Here is a 24,845-nt window from a genome sequence, read left to right as displayed (position 1 = left end):
ATACACTACCAAACGTAAGGTAGATAGCTAGTGGGAAGCAGCCGCATAGCACAGGGAGATCAGCTCGGTGCTTTGTGACCACCTGGAGGGGTGGGATAGGGAGGGGGGGAGGGAGGGAGACGCAAGAGGGAAGAGATATGGGAACATATGTATATGTATAGCTGATTCACTTTGTTATAAAGCAGAAACTAACACACCACTGTAAAGCAATTATACTCCAATAAAGATGTTAAAAAAATTACCTTTTTAAGAAGAGCTGTTTGTTCTTCATTAGAAATTGTTTCCAAGGTTTCTTTGCCATCACTTTCTATATCTTCTTTACTTGAAGCTTCATCCTCACTGGCAATAGGCCCATTTTCACACAACGGTGTCTGGAAGTCATCATCTACAAGTGGTGGATAGCTATACTTGAAAGGATCCTGAGAGAAAAGAATTTTGCATCAGCTTGCTAAGAGGTGGGTGGAGAAATAATTCTCTTAGTAAAGTTAAAATCCATTCCTCTGGCCAAGAAAACAGAGCTAATTAGACAGTGAAATTTAAAACAAAGCAAGCAGTTTGAAACAGCAAAGGTAAAAGCAGGATGTGGTGTGGGACAACTGGCCAGCCATCTGTAAAAGAACGAAATTGGATCTTCAGCTCATTCTTTTTTAAAAAAACAAATTTACTTTTTATTTTTTTGGCTGTGTCGGGTCTTAGTTGTGGCATGTGGGATCTTTCGTTGCAGTGCACAGACTTCTCTCTAGTTGTGGCGTGTGGGTTTTCTCTCTCTAGCTGTTGTACACGGGCTCCAGGGTGCACGGGCTCTGCAGTTGTGGTGCGCGGGCTCCAGAGTGCATGGGCTCTGTAATTTGCGGCATGTGGGCTTTCTCATCAAGGCACATGAGCTCAGTAGTTGTGGCGCATGGGCTTAGGTGCCCCGCAGCCCATGGGATCTTAGTCGCCCGACCAGGGATCGAACCCGTGTCCCCTGCATTGGAAGGTGGATTCTTTACCACTGGACCACCAGGGAAGTCCCTAGCTCATTCTTTATACCAAAAAGAATTTCAGATGAATAAAAGCTTTAAATGTATATGTATATTTTTAAAAAAAACGACATAAGCTCCAGAACAACACATACGAGGTTTAAAAAAAACCAACAAAACCCCCAAAACACAAAACCTAAGTAAGGGAAGGCCTTTTCTAAGTAAAACATGAAACCTAGAAGGCATAAAAATATGGACAAAAATTGAGCATGCCAAAATGAAACGTTTGTGACTGAGGGCCGAGACAAGCTGGCAGAGTAGAAGGACATGAGCTCACCTCCTCTCATGAAAACACCAAAATCACAACTAACTGCTAAACAAACATTGACAAAAAAACACTGGAACCTACCAAGAAAGATATTCTACATCCAAAAACAAGAAGCCATAACGAGACGATAGGAGGGGTGCAATCACGATAAAATCAAATTCCATACCTGCTGGGTGGGCTACCCACAAACTGGAAAATAATTAGATAGCAGAGGTTCTCCCACAGGAGTGAAAGTCCCGAGCTCCACATCAGGCTGCCCAGCCTGGGGGTCTGGCATCAGAAGGAGCCCCCCAAAGCATCTGGCTTTGAAGGCCAACAGGGTTTGATCACAGGAATTCCACAGGACTGGGGGAAAGAAGAAACTCCACTCTTGGAGGATGCACATAAGGTCTGATGAGCACCAGGACCCACAGGTAAAAGCAGTGACCTCATAGGAGATGGAGTGCCAATACTCATATCAGACAAAATAGACTTTAAACTAAAGACTGTTACAAGAGACAAAGAAGGACACTACCTAATGATCAAGGGATCAATCAAAGAAGATATAACAATTGTAAATATATATGCACCCAACTTAGGAGCACCTCAGTACATAAGGCTAGACCTACCTGCTAGTACTGGAGGGTCTCCTTATGAGGTGGGGGGCAGCTGTGGCTCACTGTGGGGACAAAGACACTACTGGTGGTAGTTCTGGGGAGTGCTCATTGGCGTGAGCTCTCCTGGAGGCTGACATTTTCTCACCAAGACCTGGCCCCACCCAACACCCTGCAGGGTCCAGTGCTGGGATGCCTCAGGCCTAACAACCAACACAGTGGGAACACAGCCCCACCTATCAGCAGACATTCTGCCTAAAGTCTTCCTGAGCCCACATCTGCTCACCAGAGGGACAAGACCCAGCTCTGTATACCAATGGGCAGGAACCAGTACCTCCCAACAAGAAACCTGCACAAGCCTCTTAAATAAATGGTTTTTTTTTTCTTTGGCCGCACCGTGTGGCTTGAAGGATCTTAGTTTCCCCAATCAGGGATGGAATGTGCACCCTCAGCAGTGAAAGCATGGACTCCTAACCACCGGACCGCCAGGGAATTTCCTGCAAAAGCCTCTTAGACTGGCCTCATCCACCAGGGGGCAGACAGCAGAAGCAAGAAGAACTACAACCCTGTAGGCTGTGGAACAGAAATCACAATCACAGCATGTTAGACAAAATGAGACCAGCAGAGGATTATGTCCCAGATGAAGGAACAAGATAAAAACCCCAGAAAAACAACTACATGAAGTGGAGATAGGCAATCTACCCGAAAAAGAATGCAGAGTAATGACAGTAAAGTTGATCCAAGATCTCGGAAAAATAATGGAAGCACAGACCAAGAAGACACAAGAAATGTTTAATAAAGAGCTAGAATACCTAAAGAAAAAACAAACACAGATGAATATGGTAACTGAAATGAAAAATACACTAGAAGGAATGAAGAGCAGAATAAATGAGGCAGAAGAACAGATGAAGTGGAAGACAGAATGGTGGAAATCACTGCCACGAAACAGAATAGAGAAAAAAGAACAAAAAGAAATGAGGACAGTCTACGAGACCTCTGTGACAACATTAAATGCACCAACATTCACATTAAAGGGGTGCCAGAAGGACGAGAAAGGACCTGAGAAAATGTTTGAAGAAATAATAGCTGAAAACTTCCCTAACATGGGAAAGGAAATAGTCACCCATGTCCAGGAAGTGCCGAGAGTCCCATGCAGGATAAACCCAAGGAGGAACACCCCGAGACACATATTAATGAAGCTGACAAAAAGTAAACACAAAGACAAAATATTAAAAGCAATGAATAACATACAAGGGAACTCCCAGAAGGTTATCAGCTAATTTTTCAGCAGAAACTCTGCAGACAAGAAGGGAGTGGCACGATATATTTAAAGAGATGAAAGGGAAAAACCTACAACCGAGATTACTCTATCCAGCAAGGATCTCATTCAGATTCAACGGAGAAATCAAAAGCATTATAGACAAGCAAAAGCTAACAGAATTCTGCACCAGCAGACCAGCTTTGCAACAAATGCTAAAGGAACTTCTCTAGATGGGGGAAAAAAAGGCCACAACTAGAAACAAGAAAATTATGAATGGAAAAGCTCACTGGTAAAGGCAAACTAACAGTAAAGGTAGGAAATAATCCACACACAAATATGCTATCAAAACCATCAATCATGAGAAGAGGGAAGTACAAGTGCAGGATATTGGAAATGCATTTGAAATTAAAAGACCAGCAACTTAAAACAATCTTATTCATATATAGACTGCTATATCAAAACATGGTAACTGCAAACCAAAAATCTGCAATAGACACACACGAAGGAAAAAGGAATCCAAACACAACACTAAAGTAAGTCACCATATCACAAGAGAACAAAAGAGGAAGGGGAGAAAAAAGACATACAAAAACAAATGGAAAAAACAATTAACAAAATGGCATTAAGAAGGGAATTCCCTGACGGTCAAGTGCATAGGACTTGGTGCTTTCACTGTCATGGCCTGAGTTCAATCCCTGGTTGGGGAACTAAGATCCTGCAAGTCATGCAGCATGGCCAAAAAAATAAAATAAAAAATGGCAATAAGAACATACATACAGATAATTACTTTAAATGTAAATGGATTAATGCTCAAACCAAAAGACACAGACTGGCTGAATGGATACAAACCCATATATATGCTGTCTACAAGAGACCCACTTCAAATCTAGGGACATACAGACTGAAAGTGAGGGGACTGAAAAAGGTATTCCATGCAAATGGAAATCAAAAGAAAGCTGGAGTGCCAATACTCATATCAGACAAAATAGACTTTAAAGACTGTTACAAGAGACAAAGAAGGACACTACGTAATGATCAAGGGATCAAAGAAGATATAACAATTGTAAATATATATGCACCCAACTTAGGAGCACCTCAATACATAAGGCAAATGTAACAGACATAAAAGGGGAAATTGACAGTAACACAATAATCATGGAGGACTTTTAAACACCTCACATCAATGGACAGATCATCCAGACAGAAAATCAATAAGGAAACACAGGCCTTAAATGACACATTAGACCAGATAGACTTAACTGATATTTATAGAGCATTCCATCCAAAAGCAGCAGAATACACATTCTTCTCAAGTACACGGGAAACACTCTCCAGGATTGATCACATGCTGGACCACAAAGTGAGCCTTGGTAAATTTAAGAAAACTGAAATCATATCAACAATCTTCTCCAACCACAATGCTATGAGACAGACATCAACTACAAGAAAAAAACCGTAAAAAACACTAACACGTGGAAGTTAAACAATATGCTAATAAACAACCAAAGGATCACTGATTAATCAATGAGGAAATCAAAAAATACCTAGAGACAATGACAATGAAAACACAAAGATCCAAAACCTATGGGAAGTGGCAAAGCAATTCTAAGAGGGAAGTTTACAGTAATACAATCTTACCTTAATGAAACAAGAAAAATCTCAAAGGAACAACCTAACCTTACCCCTAAAGCAACTAGAAAGAGAAGAACAAACAAAACCCAAAGCTAACAGAAGGAAACAAATCATAAAGATCAGAGCAGAAATAAATGAAATAGAGATGAAGACAACAACAGAAAAGATCAATGAAACTAAAAGATGGTTCTTTGAGAAAATAAACAAAATTGATAAACCTTTAGCCAGACTCATCAAGAAAAAAAAGGGAGAGGGCTCAGACCAATAAAATTAGAAATGAGAAAGGAGAAATCACAACAAACACCACAGAAATACAAAGGATCACAAGAGACTATTACAAGCAACTATATGCCAATAAAATGGACAACCTAGAAGAAATGGACAAATTCTTAGAAATGTACAATCTCCAAAGAATGAACCAGGAAGAAATAGAAAATATAAACAGACCAATCAGAAAATATAAACAGACCAGTACTGAAAATATAAACAGACCAATCAGAAAATATAAACAGACCAGTACTGAAATGGAAACTGTGATTTAAAAATTCCCAAGAAACAAAACTCCAGGACCAGATGGCTTCATAGGTGAATTCTATAAAACATTTAGAGAAGAGTTAACATCTATCCTTCTGAAACTATTCCAAAATACTGCACAGTAAAAAACACTCCCAAACTCATTGTATGAGGCCCCCATCACCCTGGTACCAAAACCAGACAAAGATATCAAAAAAAGAAAATTACAGGCCAATATCACTGATGAACATTGATGTAAAAATCCTCAACAAAATACTAGCAAACTGAATCCAACAATACATTAAAAGGATCATATACCAAGATCAAGTAGGATTTATCCAAAGGGATGCAAGGATTTTTAATATCCACAAATCAATAAGTGTGATACACCAAATTGACAAACCGAAGAATAAAAACCATATGATCACCTCAATAGATGCAGAAAAAGCTTTTGACAAAATTCAACACCCATTTATGATAAAACACTCTCCAGAAGGTGGGCATAGAGGGAACATACCTCAACATAATAAAAGGCATTTATGACAAACCTACAGCTAACATCATACTCAATGGTGAAAAGCTGAAAGCATTACCTCTAAGATCAGGAGCAAGACAAGCGTGTGCACTCTCACCACTTTTATACAACACTGCTGTGTACAGGACTTCCAAAACTATCAGAGAAGATAAAAGGAATCCAAAATGGAAAAGAAGTAAAACTGTCAACTGTTTGCAGATGAAATGATAATATACATAGAAAATCCTAAAGATGCTACCAGAAAACTTACTAGAGCTCATCCATGAATTCAGTAAAGGTGCAGGATACAAAATTAATACACAGAAATCTCTTGCATCCCAATACACTAACAATGAAAGATCAGAAAGAGAAATTAAGGAAACAATCCCATTTACCATTACATCAAAAAGAATAAAATACCTAGGAATAAACCTACGTAAGGAAGCAAAAGACCTGTACTCTGAAAACTATAAGGCGCTGATAAAAGAAACTGAAGATGACACAAACAGATGGAAAGATATACCATGTTCTTGGACTGGAAGAATCAATACTGTCAAAATGACTACACTACCCAAGGCAATCTACAGATTCAATGCAATTCGTATCAAATTACCAATGGCATTTTCCACACAAGTAGAACAAAAAATTTTTTAATTTGTATGGATACACAAAAGACCCCAAATATCCAAAGCAATCTGGAGACTATACTACAAAGCTACAGTAATCAAAACACTATGGTACTCGCACAAAAACAGAAACATAGATCAACGCAACAGGATAGGAAGTCCAGAAATAAACACACCAACCGACGGTCAACTAAACTAGGACAAAGGAGGCAAGACAGTCTCTTGAGTAAATGGTGCTGGGAAAACTGGACAGCTACATGTAAAAGAACGAAATTAGAACACTCTCTAACACCATACACAAAAGTAAACTCAAAATGGATCAAAGACCTAAATGTAAGACCAGATACCATAAAACTCTTAGAAGAAAACATAGGCAGAACACTCTCTGACATAAATTGCAGCGATATCTTTTTTGTTCCACCACCTAGAGTAATAAAAATGAAAATAAAGAAATAGGACCTGATTACACTTACAAGCTTTTGCACAACAAAGGAAACCAAAAACAAAAAGACAACCCACAGATTGGGAGAAAGTATTTGTAAACAAAGCGACCAACAAGGGATTAATGTCCAAAATATACAAACAGCTCATGCAGTTAAAAAAAAAACAAAAACAAAATAACCCAATCAAAGAATGGGCAGAAGATCTAAATAGACATTTTTCCAAAGAAGATATACAGATGGCCAAGAAGTACATTAAAAGATGCTCAACATAAAAAAAAAAAAAAAAAAAAAGATGCTCAACATAACTAATTATTAGAGAAATGCAAATCAAAACTACAATGAGGTATCAGCTCACACTGGTCAGAATGGCCATCATTTAAAAAAAAATCTACAAATCATAAATGCTGGAGAGGATGTGGAGAAAAGGGAACCCTCCTGCACTGTTGGTGGGAATGAAAGTTGGTACAACCATTATGGAGAATAGTATGGAGGTTCCTTAAAAAACTAAAAATAGAACTACCATATGATCCAGCAATCCCACTTCCTGGGCATATATCCAGAGAAAACCATAATTTGAAAAGATACATGTACCCCAACGTTCACTGCAGCACTATTTGCAATAGCCAAGACATGGAAGCAACCTAAATGCCCAAGAGAGGAATGGATAAAGAAGATGTGCTACATATATATAAAGGAATATTACTCAGCCATAAAAGGAAAGAATTAATGCCATTTGCAGCAACATGGATGGACTTAGAGATGATCATACTAAGTGAAGTCAGACAGGGAAAGACAAGAATCACATGATGTCACTTATATGTGGAATCTAATAAAAAATGATACAAATGAACTTATTTACAAAACAGAAACAGACTCACAGATCTCGAAATCAAACTTACGGTTACCAGAGGGGAAACATGGGGGTAGTGATAAATTAGGAGATTGGGATTAACATATACACACTACTATATATAAAACAGATAAGTAACAAGGACCTACTGTATAGCACAGGGAACTCTACTCAACACTCTTAAATATATGGGAAAAGAATCTGAAAAAGAATGGATATATATGTATATATATGTATAACTGATTCACTTGGCTGTACACCTGAAACTTACACAACATTTTAAAGCAACTATACTCCAATAAAAGTTAAAAAAAAAAGACAGAAATAATTGGATGTTTAAGGGGGAAAAAAGAAACGTATTTTCAGCCATCTTTAATGACCATCATTCAGTAATAATAGAGACTTTTCATTTGCTTTTTCAGATGTCTGGGCATCAAGATACTCGTAACCAGTTTAAGGTCCAATTTGGCTGAAGAAATTATTGTGCATGTCTGTATAGGAAAGATTCAATTTTCTGTTACCCCCACCCCACCCAGTTTCTCTTGCAGTGAGTTGAAGTGTGTTGGGAGTTCTGTGGAGGATTATGTTGAGTTCTGATAGTCTGGAAACAGAATCTTAGACCTAAGGATAATATATGTTTGTTATCCTTTAAAATAAATCTGAGTCTCAGATCATAAGTGTTGTCTAAGGACTTTGTACTATTTCTTCTTTTCCTTTTTTTCCTTTTTAAAATCATCTGTAGCTGGTTGCCAAAAGCTGCTGAGAACTTTCTGTATAACACATCATCCTCGTGGCGAGTAAGAGTAAATCGTGGGGCTTCCCTGGTGGCGCAGTGCTTGAGAGTCTGCCTGCCGATGCAGGGGACGCGGGTTTGTGCCTCGGTCCAGGAGGATCCCACGTGCCGCAGAGCAGCTGGGCCCGTGAGCCATGGCCGCTGAGCCTGCGCGTCTGGAGCCTGTGCTCCGCGGCGGGAGGGGCCACAGCAGTGAGAGGCCCACGTACCGCAAAGAAAAAAAAAATGAGTAAATTGTGGTTCAGATATTTTATTCAGTCGCTAAGAGATGATCTTTGATAGGTTCCAGATGTATTGTACAAATAAAATATGTACTATAAAAATAAAAGATAGCTCCCCCCCAAAAGTATTGGTTCAACTTTTTTAAAATGAAAGAAAACAAAGAAAAGCACACACGAAAACTTTTCATTTTGCTAGTCCTTCGGTTCTAGTTGAATACAATTTTGCCAGTACAAAGTAGATTGTAAAAATCAAATAATTGAAATATTAATCAAATTAACCCAAAGCATACCAAATCCATAGGTTTCAGTTTATTTAAAAAAGTCATTATCCAAATATGTTTCATTGTTATGGAGTATTAAAAATTTAACATATATCTACTTACTCCTGGTCTCTTACTTCGCAGTAGTAAGATCATTTCCAAAAAATGAAATGACAGTATATATTAAAAACTGTTCAACAGTAAACAACTGGAAGCAAACTAAAGACACATCAAAAGGAAATTAAATAACTTATGGTTATTCCTTAAAAAATTTATGGTTCATCTCTAGACACTGGAATACTATGCAGCCATAAACAAGAGTAAGACAGCTTATCACATATTAATTTACAATGACCTGTAAGACGTGAAGAAAAAAGCAGGATACACAGTAGTGTATAAATACACTACTTTTTTAAAACAGATGGGAGGGAGAAAGAATTATATATATACTATAGTTGCTTATATATGTATTGCATATTTACTATGGTTGCTTATATAGGTAACAAAGATCCCTGGGAATAAAAATAAGAAATGAAACTAGGGAGGGGAACAGTGTGGTTGGCATAGCAGTCCAAAGACTTTTTACTGAATACTTGTTTCTCAATACTTTTACTCCATAGGTTTCAGTTTAGAACCATGTAAAGACATGACCTATTCACAAATAAACATTTAACAACTTCAAAACTTAAATAAAAAGTGTCTGTAACACTGCTTGCTATTTTAGGATATCTATGATTTTTCTTAGGATGGTAAGATATTGCTTTTCCTTTTTCCTTGAGGAAAGAATACAGCCTCATGTGCCATGACCCAGTCTTATTTTAGAAACAGGTTTCAAGTACTGTACTTACAGTTCCACCCATGTGAAGAGGCAGGTATTCTACACTGACATAGTCTTGGACGTCATTCTTACTTGTAAACTTCAACAAACTCACTGCTTCTGGACCAAGCCAGGATTTCACAATTTTGAAAGCAGCTGAAGAAAAAACAGTCACTTCATTAAATTCCTTTCATTCTCTTTCTCGATTTACTTACTGTATGTGCTAACCCACGTCCTCTGAAATTAGTTCAGGCTAAAATCTGTTAATATGTATTTTTCCATGGCACAGTACTTAATTCACATTCTCTAATCTCTGTAGGCATCTACATTTTGACTGTCCCTTGTAGGTTTCAAATGTTCCAGGAAGATTCAGGAAGATTAAATTATCCTGATGTTCATTAATAAACCTATCAGGGTTTTGGCCTCTGTACAAATCCATCAATGATCCCAACTACTGAGATTTCCAGACAATGAATCAAACAGCATTGTGATTCACTAATATGTACAATAGTATGAGAAGAGTCGTTTGCCTTATGCCTCTCTGATAAACCCCCAATCTGAAAAACCTTCTCAAATGAGAAGTCAGGAAGAGAAAAAAGCGGGCTTCCTCATTATGCGTGAGCCAGACCCAGACTTTCCATCCTAAGCCTGAACTTCTGTGCCTTTCTCCCAAGCCCTGCAGCTTAGAACTGTGACGATCTTATAGAATGTGCAAGAATAAACCGTTATCAAACACAGCTGTTTAGTAATTACAATTTTGTTCTGCCATGCCATTCTGATTTACTTAAACTTTTAAACCTCGTTTCCATCATGACTTTCTAAGCACATTTTAAAGGAATTAAAAGAGAAATCTAGCATTAAATTTTCAGAAGTGTCAACGAAAAAAAATCAGGAAATAAAACCGCATGATAAAGATTAAACAGTGGTTCAGAAAATTGCATTTTTACTTTGGCTAACTGTGCATAAAATTTTTTTACATAACATTTACATTTTCATTAATTTCAATTTAAAAAGTCTGAGTTGACATGTTTGAAGCTATGCTACTTGAATTAACTGAAGTGCAAAATCTGACTTTTTATAACAGCTTTATGGAGATAAAACTTACATATCATAAAATTCACCCTTTTAAAGTATAGACATCAATGTTTTTTATTTAGTATATTCACAGAGTTGTGTAACCCATCACCACTATCTAATTTTAGAACACTGTCATCACACCGAAAAGAAATCTGCCCCCACTGGCAACCTCTCCTTATCCTCCCTTCTCCCATTCCCTGGCAACCACTAATCTAGTTTCTGTCTTTATGGATTTGCTCATTTTGTATAAATGGAATCATGCAACATGTGTTTTTTTTCATACTGGCTTTGTTCACTCAGCATGTTGAGGTTCATCTATGATGTAGCATGTATCAGTATTTAATTCCTTTTTATGGCTGAATAACTTTCCATTTTATGGATATGTAACATTTGTTTATCCATTTATCAATTGATGAACTTTGGACTGTTTCCACTTTTCACTATTATGAATAATGCTACCAAGAACATTTGTGTACAACTCTTTGTGTAGACATGTTTTCAATTCTCTTGGGGATATACCTAGGAGTGGAATTGCTGGGTCACATGGTAATTCTATGTTTAATGTTTTCAGGAACTGCCAAACTGTTTTTCCACAGTGGCTGCACCACTTAACATGCTCACCAGCAATGTATGAGGGCTCCAATTTCTCCACATCACTATCAACACTTGTTACTTTAGTCTTTTTGATTACAGCCATCCTAGTAGGTATGAAGTAGTATCTCATTCGGTTTTTACTTGCATTTCTCTAATGACTAATGATGTTGAGCATCTTTTATGTATTTATTGCCCATTTGCATATCTTCTTTGGAAAAATGTCTATTAAAATCTTTCACCCATTTTAATTTGGCCATTTGTCATTTTACTGTTGCATTATAAAAGTTATTTGTGTATTCTAGACCTAAGTCCCTCATCAGATGTCTTATGTGTAAATATTTTCTTCCATTCTGAGAGTTGTCTTTTTACCTTCTTGATGGTGTCCCTTGAGGTACACAAGTTTTCAATTTTAATGAAGTACAATGTACCTATTCTTCTGTTGCTTGTGCCTTCTTGGTGTCATACCTAAGAAACCACTGCCTACTCCAAAGTCATATAGATTTACTCCTATGTTTTTTCCTATGAGTTTTATAATTTTAACTCTGACCCATTTTGAGTTAATTTTTGTATATGACGGAAGGTAGAGGTCCAACTTCATTCTTTTGAATGTGGATATTCGGTTGTCCCGGTACCATTTATTAAAAAGACTAATCTTTCTCCACCTAACTGTCTGCGCACCATTGTTAACAAATCAATTAATCATACATGTTACGGTTTATTTCTGGACTTTCAATTCTGTTTTACTGATCTATGTGTCTATTCTGATGTCCACACCACAACATCTTAATTATTATAGCTTTGTAGTGAGTTTTCAAACCAAGAGGTACAGGACCTCCCTGGTGGTCCAGTCGTTAACAACCTATCTTGCAATACGAGGGACGCTGGTTCAACCCCTGGTTAGGGAACTAAGATCCCACGTGCTGTGGGGCGACTAATCCCACACATCACAACTAGAGACCCCGTATGCCACAACTACAAAGCCCATGTGCTCTGGAGCCGGTGCGCCACAACGAGAGCAAAGCCTGTGCGCTGCAACAAAGAGCCAGCGCACTGCAATGAGAACAAAAGATCCTGTGTGCCTCAACTAAGACCCAATCCAGCCAAAAAAAAAAAAAAAAATCAAGAGGTGTGAGTCCTTCCATTTCACTGTTCTTTTTCAAGATTTTTACTACTCTGGGTCTCTTGCATTTCCATATGAATTTAAGGACAAACTTGTCAATTTCTGTAAAAAAAAAAAAAAAAGTGGGGAGGCAGCTACGATTTTGACAGGACTGCATTGAATCTTAGCAATATTAGGTCTTCTAATCTATTAACAAGAGATGAGTATTTACTTAGGTCTTGCATTTCCTTCGATGGTGTTTTGTAGTTTTCAGCATGAGTCTTCAACTTCTTTTATTATTTCTAAATATTTTGTTCTCTGTGATGCTATTATAAATGGAATTGTTTAATTTCATTTTTGTATTATTGATTGCCAGTGTACAGAAATACAACTGGTTTTGTGTATTGACTTTGTATCCTGCCACCTTGCTGAACTCATTTATTAGTTCTAATAGGCTTTTGTGTGTGTGTATTCCTTAAAATTTTCCATATAGAAGATGTCACCTGCATATATAGATAGTATGACTTCTTCTTTTCTAATCTGGATGCTTTTTATTTCTTTTTCTTGCCAAAGTGCCCTGGCAATGTAAGTGGTAAGAGCTGACAACCTTATCTTGTTCCTGATCTTAGGGGGGAAAATATTCATTCTTTTATTGCTAAGTATGATGTTAGCCGTGGGTTTTCGTAGATGTTGGTTTTACATAGATGCCCTTTATCGGGGTGAGGAAATTCTCTTCTGTGAAAAATTAACTTTACCCAAAGAAAGGTCTGGCCTTTACCCTCAGCTTCTGGAGGTAACCTTCATGCCTGTTGGAGTGTCTTTGTTTGCCTAGGGACCCCGAGTCACACTGGAACAATACAATTTAGGGTGGGGGCTTTGGGTCACACAGTATCTGTAGACCTCTGGAGAGACTGGAGACTGAGATGAACCATGTGATAAACTGGTCAGGCCTAGGAAACGGAGCCCCAATAAAAACTCTGAACACCGAGGTTTGGGTGAGCTTCCCTGTTTGAAAATACTTCATGAGCACTGTCACATACTGATGACGGGAAAGTAACACACTCCACATTTGGTACTTCCCTGGATTCTACCATATGTTTGGTTTTTTTTTACCCTTGGCTGATTTTAATCTGAATTGTTTCCTGGTAATAAACCATAACTTTGAGTACAATAGCTTTCAGTGAGTTCTGTGAATGATTCCAGTAAACCTGAGGGTAGTTTTGGAAACCCCTTGAACTTACAATTAGTGTCATAAGTGAGGGTAGTCTTGTGTGAACTACTGTGATCCAACTAACTTGGCAGTTGTCCCAACTCTGTGAACCTTCTATTCCTAGTTTCTTGGGTGCTTTTATCAGGAGAGTGTAGTGGATTTTGTCAAATACTTTTTGTGTCTATTAAGATGATCATGCGGTTTTTTTCTTTAGTCTATTAATATGTTGGGTAACTGGTTGATTTTCATATGTTGAACCAACTTTGCATTTCTGAGATAAATCCCACTTGATCATAGTATATAATCCTTTTTATATGCTGCTAGATTCAGTTTGTTACTTTATTGAGGGCTGGTCCATTTATATTCATAAGGGATATTAGTCTGATATTAGTTTTCTTTTTCTGTGATGTTTATTATTAGGGATATACTTGCCTCATAAAATGAGTTGGGAAGTGTTTTCTATTTTTTGGAAGAGTTTGAGAAGAACTGGTGTTGATTCTTCTTTATATGTTTAGTAGAATTTACTAGTGAAGCCATCTGGGGTCTTAGCTTTTCTTTGTGAGTTTTTTGATTACTAATTCAATTTCTTTTGTTATACTTCTATTCAGAATCTTGAGTCCATTTCGATAGTTTGTGTCTCTCTAGGAACTTGCCCATTTCATCTAGGTTATCTAATTTCTTGGCACACAACTGTTCACAGTATTCCCTTATAATCCTTTACATTTCTTTATGGTCAGTAGTAATGTCTCTTCTTTCATTCCTGATTTTAATAATTTGAGTCTTTTTTTCTTCATCAGTTTAGCTAAAGTTTTGTCAATTTTGTTGAACTTTTCAAAGAACCAAGTTTTGATTTCATTGGTTTTCTCTACTGCTTTCTATGTAACAATTGATTGGCAAACATGAATGAAAATGCACATTCTGAAAATAACATTAAATTTACAGCCACATCCGAGTTGGTAAAGAATGTTTTTCAATGGTTTAAATTTTTTTTTTTTTTGCCCAAAATATATACCATGACTGTCCTAAGGATTATGTGACTATAGAGATTTGGACTAAATTTTAGATTCATCCCATTTTCTTCCCCAACACCTGAAGCCCATGAGAGAACCTAGCCGAGGTCTGCATTCTGTGACATATCCCATCTGTAGATGACAAACAGGTCTTCTGGCTATAGTTTTACCTGAATGACTGAACATTTTAAAACTGTTTTTAGACAAGACTAATGCATATCCCCAGAGCCTGGGGGTACAACGCTGGCCCAGTTTGCTTAGGAACAGCCTTTGCGTGTTCTAGCTGCAGCCTCTTAAAATTACACACCAAACACAATAACATTCTTTTTTAACAACCATAGAAATATGGCTAAATTGTCAAAGAAAAAAAAATCAGACGTTTTATGTTAGGAAAGTATAAGTAATATACTCACCGTTCATTATCCAAGGCATATCAAAGATCACCATTTTTGCTGAAAGATAAAAAAAATTCATTGTCTGTGACTTAGTACCACAATAGTAGTCACTTATACTTGGCCTAAAAAAACTAGTGATCTAAATATATCTAAAAACTGAGATGGATGACTCAGTTTTAATTCCATAAAGTGTGAGTGGTGCTAGAACTAAACTGACTTCTCACAATGGTGAGGGGCTCACCTAGGAGGATGGCTTGTGTGAAATGAATAATGTACTATCACTGCCCTTTGGCAAATAGCGTGTTCTTTTATTCATTTATTGCTTTTGTTGTTTGCAGAAAGGTACCAAACAAAATAGTAAGTGGGTAAGTGGAAACTCTGGATGTGGCATGTCATATTAGTGCTAAAGTCCACTGAGCTTTAAAATGATTTCAATGTCTAATTTATGGCTTCAATTCTAGTTTTCTAGATATTATATTGTTAAACCCACTGACAGTTGCCCCATTTTTAATAAATCATTATGTTTTAAGAAACAAAAATGATTTCAACTTTTCTTAATATTATGAGCCTCAGGAAACCAAATAATTCCAAAGTATACAGAAATTTTATTTGTATACTTAGATGAAGATATTAAGCAGCCCTATTAACAATTATGATAAAGAATCAGAACCCACAGAGGGGATTTTTGATAACAAATTCATTCTTCTATTCCAGATGAATCAAAACATAATTTCATTCTTCCCTGAACAGAGAACTTCCTAGAATGATTATATTAATGTAGGACAAATAATGCACATGTAAGGAACAAGGTAGTTGCAAAGAGGTACCCTGGTGCTCAATACCTCAGTCTTCATCTGAGATATGCCTAAAAAGATTTTGACTCAAGATTTTAAGAATATTATATTTCATGACAAATTTTGAAACATGATCAACTTAAGATTCTATAAAATTCTATGTCTGTGGGCTTCCCTGGTGGCGCAGTGGTTGGGAGTCCGCCTGCCGATGCAGGGGACACGAGTTCGTGCCCTGGTCCGGGAGGATCCCCACATGCCACGGAGCGTCTGGGCCCGTGGGCCATGGCCGCTGAGCCTGCGCATCCGGAGCCTGTGCTCCGCAAAAAAAATTCAATGTCTGCAAAACATTATGTAGCTAGAATAATTATCTCTAGTTATTTGGAATGACAGTGTTCAATTCATCTTGATATACACCCATGAATTTATTAATAGTTTTCTCAAAAGAATCTTAGATGTGTTTTATAAAGTAATAGTAATATTTATGTTCTTTATAAACAGCTCTTCACAAACCCCTTTGGATATTTCAATAAACAAGTGGATATTTTATTTTCATTTTGTACATGAAAGAAAAAATCTAATAATCCAGGGCAGTGATTCCCTACTGACCAATGACTGGCACCACTCAGCAAGTCTTAATGAATCAGGGTATATGCCAGATCCAGGAAGAATTCAGAAGGAACAGCAGATCCTACAGGTTCCCCAAACTAGACATTCTTTTTACCTAAAAATGTTCATCAACACTCTCTCTGAAGACACGAGAGCACAGGGCTAGGAGTGGCAATGATCCTCGATATCCACCATGCTTTCTGTCTGTTTCTCACATCACATTAACACTAATGTGAAAGCACGTCAAAATAAAATGACTTAGGCATTTCATGCTGTAGTGTCACCTGAGTCACAAGTCCCCAAAGACGCTAATTGTGGTATTTGCCAGGGGTGTGCCCAGGCAGACCTGTGAGTTTCCATTTCTGATGTCCCTGTTGCCTCTCTTCTGTCTCTTCACTTTCAACCCACTGGGGTTCTTAAAAATATTTGACTGTTTATGTGGAATGGCATCTTGATTTCCCTAGGGAGAAGCCATCATGTAAATCTATTAAGTCAAAAATGAATATATAATATTTAGGAGTTTTTCATTCAGGTAATTAATAGAAGAGTCACAATTAAACTCCAAATGCCACCAGATTCAAATGTCGTGCACACTAGTCAAGTGCTTTCTTAATGACAATTTAAAAAAAGCAACTAGAAACACAATGTACTTTATGTATGAGTATTGCTTATCACACAGTATATTTTACTTACCAATATTGCTCATCTGTTTCTTGCATGTAAGAAGTTCCAAATAATATTTAAAATTTCTCAGTTGAAAAATTAGTAAAAATGGGATAATCTTGGAAATAAATGTATGCTTTTACATCTCTAGGTGTGTGTGTGTGTGTGTGTGTGTGTGTGTGTGTGTGTGTGTGTGTGTGAGAGAGATAGGATGGCATGTACACAGATTATAACTTGAACTCTTAAAACTAACTGTAAAGGACAATGATTATTTATGAAAAATTTCTCCTGTACCTACTAGGATATGTACTTCAACTTCTAGAACATATTTAAGCTCTTCACCAGAAAACAATGTCTCAGGTATTAAAGTCTAAAATAATACAAAGCTCCACAATTCTTAGACACTGTGTACGGTTTCGCTATATTGTATTTTTATAAAGGAGCAAGTTACTTACAGAGGTATTTAGGGTAATAAACCTTAAAGCAGTTGATGATGAAGCGTACAAAGTCCATGTCCTAAAAGAAAGATTATACATTTAAATCTTTAAGACTGTCCACATGAGAGAATTTTAGATTGCATATTTCTAAAGGTGATAAATTATTAAATATAAATGAGGTAATTATTAAATTCTTTTAAAAATAGTTCATAAATAAATATTTATATTCCCAGGAGTTAGTTTTTAAGTCATTAAGCTACTTATAATAATCAGTCCTAAAAGTGAGTTAAAGAAATTGGCTTAAACATCATTCATGTTACCCCAGACTAGTTAGATACTTTAGGCTGCTAAGGTAATGTGGCATTATAAAACGGATCTAAAGAGGAACCCCCCGGCTTCCCTGGTGGTGCAGTGGTTGAGAGTCTGCCTGTCGATGCAGGGGTCACGGGTTCATGCCCTGGTCCGGGAGGATCCCACATGCTGCGGAGCGGCTGGGCCCGTGAGCCATGGCCGCTGAGCCTGCACGTCCGGAGCCTGTGCTCCGCAAAGGGAGAGGCCACAACAGTGAGAGGCCCGCGTACCGCAGAAATAAAGAAAGAAAGAAAGAAAGAAAGAAAGAAAGAAAGAAAGAAAGAAAGAAAGAAAGAAAGAAAGAAAGAAAGAAAGAAAGAAAGAAAGAAAGAAAGAAAGAAAGAAAGAAAGAAAGAAAGAAAGAAAGAAAGAAAGAAAGAAAGAAAGAAAGAAAGAAAGAAAGAAAGAAAGAAAGAAAGAAAGAAAGAAAGAAAGAAAGAGGAACCCCATAAAGAAATTCTAAACATCTGTCGAACAATTAAAGAATTATTAGAACAAGTATATAGTTTTCAACCTGACTACTTGGAATGACAATATATATGCATGTTAATTCTGATATGTTTGTTTTTTAAACCTAATTTCTATACCTCATAATAGTCAATAAAATATATTTTATTAATCTTTTATACAACAGTTAATCTGATCATATTGGCCTGCTGTATCTACTTCACTTCTAGCTTCTTTCCTCTTGTGTAGGAGTCTAGAATAAGAATTAGAGTTCTTTCGTTTATATTTAAATGTTGTTCATTGACTTCAATTTCTAGGCTGACTATTGGTTCCACTGCACTGAACACAGCAACATGAAACTAGATTATTAGGGTTACTATTCACATGGATCATTTCATTCCGTGTGTTTCCACTAGCGACAGGCTGACTTACTAATCAGCCATCTTATAAGGACTGTAGGATGAAAGATACAACCAGGCAAACTTAAATCCATCAGTTACTCAAAGGTGAGCTGCCCTAGAGATCTGAGTCTATAAAGTTATTCCTAGCATGTGAGTTGTAGCATCTTTAACGCTAATAAACTGAAAATAAGCATCCATAACTATATTACATATTTATTATGGGATAAATCCTAGCATATAATAATACCTTTATAACTAATCATTATATCCACTGTGCACAGAGTTGAATAATTTGAAGAGTCAAAGAAGGTATCTCAAAATAACTAGTTATGTAAAGATTTGGTTACCTAGTATATGATCTGTGGCTTCCAGACTTTGCCCCAAAAGTCTCTGTCCAATATTCTTTTCATCTTTAATTGAATAACCTTGCTTATAAAATCCCAAATTACTGCTAATTCAAGCCGATTTGATAGGATGCCACTGGTGTACATGTATTAGTGGGTACTACATAAAGAAGCTCCATGAAACCCACTGCTCTGCATTCTGTGAGGATGTTTTCAAGGATGCTATTCATTATCTTGTAAAATGTCTTCCCTTTGAAGACCCATGAAAGACTTTTCTGGACTTCCCTGGCTGTTCAGTGGTTAAGACTCCACGCTTCCAATGCAGGAAGTGCGGGTTTGATCCCTGGTAGGGGAACTAAGATTCCACATGCGTGCAGCCAAAAAATCAATCAATCAAAAAAAAATTTTTTTTAATTAAAGAATAAAACTTGAAAAAAAAAAAAAGAAAGACTTTTCTTCTGGTTCAAGTATCAGCAGTAGATAAACTTCCCTAAAATGCTGGTTTTAAAGTATGTCCACTGAGTTATTTTATTTGTCTTATCTTTACTGGAGTATAATTGCTTTATGATGTTGTGTTCACTGAGTAATTTTAAATGATTCCATTTCTTTCAGGCAAGCTTAAAGCCAAATTAGTGGCCTAACTCTAGTAAATAATTTAAATTTTGACTTGCAATTATGTATACATCTTTAAAGGTTGACTTAAATCTTTTCTGAATTACGAGGGTCATGTATAAACATAATTCAGTAAGATTCTAGTATTTGAAAACATTAATGATTTAACTACTTAGTAATGCAAATAAACTTTATAAATTAAAGATAATGAAACAGTATATAAGTAGCTTGAAAAATAATCAGCTCAATTCCTCGCCCCTGTATTTGTCAATAAAAAACATTAACATTTATTTTTTATGATTCTGGGTTAATAAATAGAAAACTATCATACATAAAGGATGATAGAATCATAATTTATTATTTGCAATATTTATTTATCTAGGCATTTTGATTTAGATTTTGGGTATAAAATGGTTTACTCTGTAATCTAGAACTCATTGACATGGAAACTAGATTGAAAAAATAACCCAGGGCAAATGACTCTTAGAGACAAAGAAAGATGAAAAAAAACTTGTAGTCCCACTGCCTAAAAAAACTCTAGCCTGTTTTTTGTTTGTTTAATGTCTAAGGCTTCCCTTTTGGGGGCTATGTATCACTAGGATATAACCCTGTCGCCCTTTTCTCTTAAAAAAAAAAAAAGCTATTTTCCAATATTACTACAAATTCTTTACAAACACCATTTTACATAGCTACACATACTCCATCAATTAGATACACCATAATTCACTTCACTGTATTGACATTTACATTTTTTCTACTTTTTCACCATTTTAAATGACACTCTGAAAAAATTTTGATGTACACTTTTTCTATACTCAGGTTTATTTCTTTAGAATAGATTTCTAGATGTTAGTTACCAGCCAAAGAGTATGAATACGAACACTTCAGGGAATATTAACATACTTTGCCAACTGGATTTTGAAAAAGATTTCAACGCTGCCCCAGGCATGTCTCCGAACACCACTTCACTGCTACCAGAATTAGCCCAGCTTTGAGTGTTAGAGACAACAGCTCTAATAAATGCGCCAACAAATCCCCATCGCTGCTGAAGGGTTTGTAGTTGGCACTAAGGTCACAAGGGCCCAAATTAAAGACCGGTAGGTTTTATTTATTTTTTAAGCTTGGCAAAATCACCTGAAGAAAACTGGTTTCCAAAGCTAACCAAATCAAACAGAAAGCGAACCTAAACGAGCAAACAAAAAACCTCAACAAAATCACAAAGTGCTGGATGTGCAAAAATGCAGGTGAACATCTTGCCACTGCAAAACATGGCATGCGGGTAATGGTACGCTGGAGAGCATACATTACTGTACTCCACATTTCCTGAGTGCATTACTCTGCGCCAGGCACGGGGAGGTGCTGTATAGGGCATTATTAGCTCTGATAGAAAAGTTCACTGTTACCACACCTACTCATTACCCTGCCAGCCTCGACGTCTTCCTTCCATATCCTGTGTATCGGACAAGGAACATTTCTAGGAAATCTAGAGTTTCAATGCCAAATACTGAAGCACATTTAATTTTTTGCAAATCCTATCCCACGTTTGACTTCACTCACAATGCAGGGGTTGGAAATAAATCCCAAACATGACTTGGTTAGCTCTATTTTACAGGACTACTTGGTCAAGGGGGTAGTGGCAGGGAGGACAGGAGAGAGGGAGGATGTCATGATAAACAATGATTTAAGAATTAATGAAAAATGCTTACTATGCTATTTATTCCAGTCTCTGACAGGTCAAACATCACTGTTACAGGTTTCCCATTTTCTCTCTTAGCATACCGTTCCAACCAGAACGCAATAAGCTTCTTTTTGTCCAATATGGTCTTCTGGTCTTTTATATGATACTTCACCCTGATCCAGACTTTAAGCAGGTCATAAGATAAAAATAAGAAAAAATACTTATGGCATTATAATATTATTTATGCATATATTATATCATTCCTTTCCCTTAACATTTGTCTTTATTTTGTTTCTCAGATTAAAAACATCTCTTCGAAATAGTATATACTAGGGAACCTTAAAGAGTAGCAGAAAGGTAAACTATTTCCCCCCTTAGAAAATACACTTCCCCCCTTAGTAAGTAAGGGAAAAAACAATATTTGGTAATAACCGAAAAGTACTCTACACTGTGCTTAACAAAAAACAGAGCACTAGAAAAATGTTCCGTCCAGAGGAAAAGCCCAGACGGAAGCACGATGGCAGCATGAGCGGGTGTCGTGTGTGGGGACGGAGCCTGGCAACCATTCAGAGTGGTGGCAGCTAGGACAAGATGTGACGAGTGGTGAGAGGAGCAGCTGAACAGAGAGACAGGCGGGGCTTGAAGAGATCTGCATGAAATGCTAAGGGGGTAGGGGTTGGGAGTGAACTGAGGAAGTGCTACTGAAACTGGAGGAGGGGCTAAAGTGAAGCTCTGTCAGAGGAAGAGCCGATGGCTGTGGGCCCGAGCTGGGAGTACAGGGAGGGCGGGTGGTGGGACGCATATGGTTCAGCTGTGTGTTGTATTGAAGGCGGCCAACCATCAATCCGGTGGGCAGCTGGATGTGTACATGCATGTGGCCTGGGGACAGCCTGGGGTCACCGCTGTTGGGGAGAAGGCAGCTGAAGGTGCCAACGTACTTGAGATCACCCAAGGAGACTGCATCAGCTGGAAAGGAAAAGAGGCCAAGAAGGGAACAAAGCCTGGGAAGCACATGTGAGATACAGGTGGAATAAGGAATGGGAAAGGAAGATTGAGGGGGAGCCAGCAATGGGAGGAAAACGCTACGAGAGCACTGTTACAACAGGAGCTGACCATGGGCCACACACAGGGTGCACAAGGCGGGCACGACCGTGCAGCAAACTGCCTTGGCAGGACATCTGCTCAGGATGGGGCTCTGACACTCCTGCTGAGTCCCAGCATTGGTACAAACCAAGTTATACCTCTATCCCCTCTGCCCAAAATTCGGCTTGGCCCATTTAGCCACCCTTAGTGATCATCAAAAAGATTTTCCATAAAGATACTGGGTTGAATTTCAACATCAGTAAATTAGAAAGAAGATAATGACTCTGAGTTACATCCTTGTGGCTGTGTGATGGGATGTGGCATTTGCCTTTACAGCCTACTTTATTATAATGCAAACGGTACATTCGACTACTAAGTATCTGACGCTTGGTCCAGCTGGCCCTAACAATCCCTATTGTAGGAAACCTGACGTGTGGTACATACGTAGAAAGCTCTGCCTATTATTAATTCAGTTGAGATGGATGGCTACATCTCAAAATCCTGAAAAGCCAGTACACACATTATACTTACACAACTTGTTGCCTTCTTTGTCATAACCGTGGAGATAAATACCACCAATTTCCAGTAACCACCTGGGAATGGAGGCTTCAGTCAGGTCTAAAAAGCGATAAAGTTTGATGAGTAATTGTAACTTAGACGCCTTTTAAAAACAAAACTTACAACATAAAGGTTACTGTTAATATAGTAGCTCTGACATAAAGAAAGATAAACTTACTAAAAAAAGAAAAAGCTTATGCAAACATCTGGAAAGAACCTCTGACGATAAAAAATGGTTGTTTCTTACTAAGTAGAAAAAAAACTACATAAAGACACAGATGACAGAAATGGAAAAAATCCATTTCCTCTTACATATCAGCCATTATGATGTGGACACATCTCCATGTTCTAGTTGTATTTCACCTAATGACTTGCAAACAAATATTATCACGATTGGACAATTTCAAAAGAACATGGCAGTAAATGTCCACATTATAGCCTCAGAAGTGGTATAAGAAATCAAAGGTTGATAACCAGTAGAGTCTAATACATTTATAATCTTGGGGCAGGTGGGAAATACTTCAAGAAAATGCTAGATCCTTCAGCAGGAGGTCCACTCTCTAGTGAGGCCGAGAACCAACACAGCAAGGCAGCAAATGTCAAGGCTTCTGTGTCATTCATCAGTACTTCTCCGAGAACTCTCAAAGATTTATCTTTCCCCAGCCACCTTTCATCATCTCTCTGCTGTCTGCCACTAGAAACTAGCAATTCTATGTAAGAGAAAACTATTCTTGCGTTTAAAGGTTTATTCTGTACTTAAATGATTTAGAAACATCAGGTTTACATTTCTTTGCTTGACTAATAAATGCTTCACTGTTGAAATTACCTACAGTTTTTATATCTCCAATCAAATTATTTTTTAAATACTCTCCTTCTGATAGATTCCTTCTCCAAGTAGGATGACTGCGGAGAGTATCTGCTCTGGATTTATTTGCTGACTATTTTGTATTAAGTCTCCAGACTCAGTCACTCCAGAGCTTATAATCCTCAAGGTCAGGAAATCCTTTATACCTCATCGAAACTAGTAGTTGTGCCAGTTTCTTCCTGTTAAATTTTTTAGGAGGAGAGAGATAACGGGTAACCTTTCCTGAAAAGAGTTCTCCATGTACTTGAACACTATTATAAAATCCCCTCTAAGATTTAAAACTCCTTTTTGGGGGAGGTGGGGAATTGCAATCTAGAATTGGGCCTTGAAATCAAGAAGTTAAGAGGAGGCTGCTATAGGCATCCTTGGGGATAAGCCTGCTTTTTGGGGACTCCCATTCGTATAGTAATTCCACATGGAGCACCTATTAGCACAAGGAACTCTGGGAATAGAGACAGACACCAGGCAACAACTGAGAAAAACAGGCAAATAGTATCCCCTTATTTCTAGGCCTAGTAGCGAAGATGCTGTCTTGATATTTTAATCGTTCTAAACCAAATAGACACAGAATAGAAGACTCTGCTGTCAGTGAAGAATCTGTGATTCTGCTCCTTGGTGATCTGATTTCCTTATGAATAATCCTATTTTAAGATTTATTCATAAGATGTTCCTTTCAAATGTTACTGTGTCTTTATAAAACATTATATTCTGATATTTCTGATGACTGCCAAGAATATTTGCAAATATGCTATAAGTGTAAAATAGTAACATTTATGCAGGGGATATAGTACACAGTCAAGGTTAAACT

The 24,845-nt window shown here is 37.4% G+C and overlaps 1 protein-coding gene across 2 annotated transcripts in view; it reads right to left on the bottom strand.

Annotated features, from left to right (window-relative positions):
* The window catches only part of MOSPD2 (motile sperm domain containing 2), a 59,466-nt gene that overhangs the window by 19,639 nt on the left and 14,982 nt on the right, over nt 1-24,845 (bottom strand). For both annotated transcript variants that reach the window (XM_024755627.1, XM_024756343.1), the window contains exons 4-9: nt 23,146-23,232; nt 21,560-21,714; nt 17,717-17,777; nt 15,217-15,255; nt 9,845-9,969; nt 243-419 (exon numbers count right to left, since the gene is read on the bottom strand). In XM_024755627.1, coding sequence (XP_024611395.1) covers nt 243-419; nt 9,845-9,969; nt 15,217-15,255; nt 17,717-17,777; nt 21,560-21,714; nt 23,146-23,232 — 644 coding nt within the window. The remainder of the gene's footprint in view (nt 1-242; nt 420-9,844; nt 9,970-15,216; nt 15,256-17,716; nt 17,778-21,559; nt 21,715-23,145; nt 23,233-24,845) is intronic.

Source organism: Neophocaena asiaeorientalis, unplaced genomic scaffold (genome assembly GCF_003031525.2).
Source record: "Neophocaena asiaeorientalis asiaeorientalis breed wild unplaced genomic scaffold, Neophocaena_asiaeorientalis_V1.1 scaffold193, whole genome shotgun sequence".
Lineage (NCBI taxonomy): Eukaryota > Metazoa > Chordata > Mammalia > Artiodactyla > Phocoenidae > Neophocaena > Neophocaena asiaeorientalis.
This window is presented reverse-complemented; position numbering and strand designations above follow the sequence as displayed.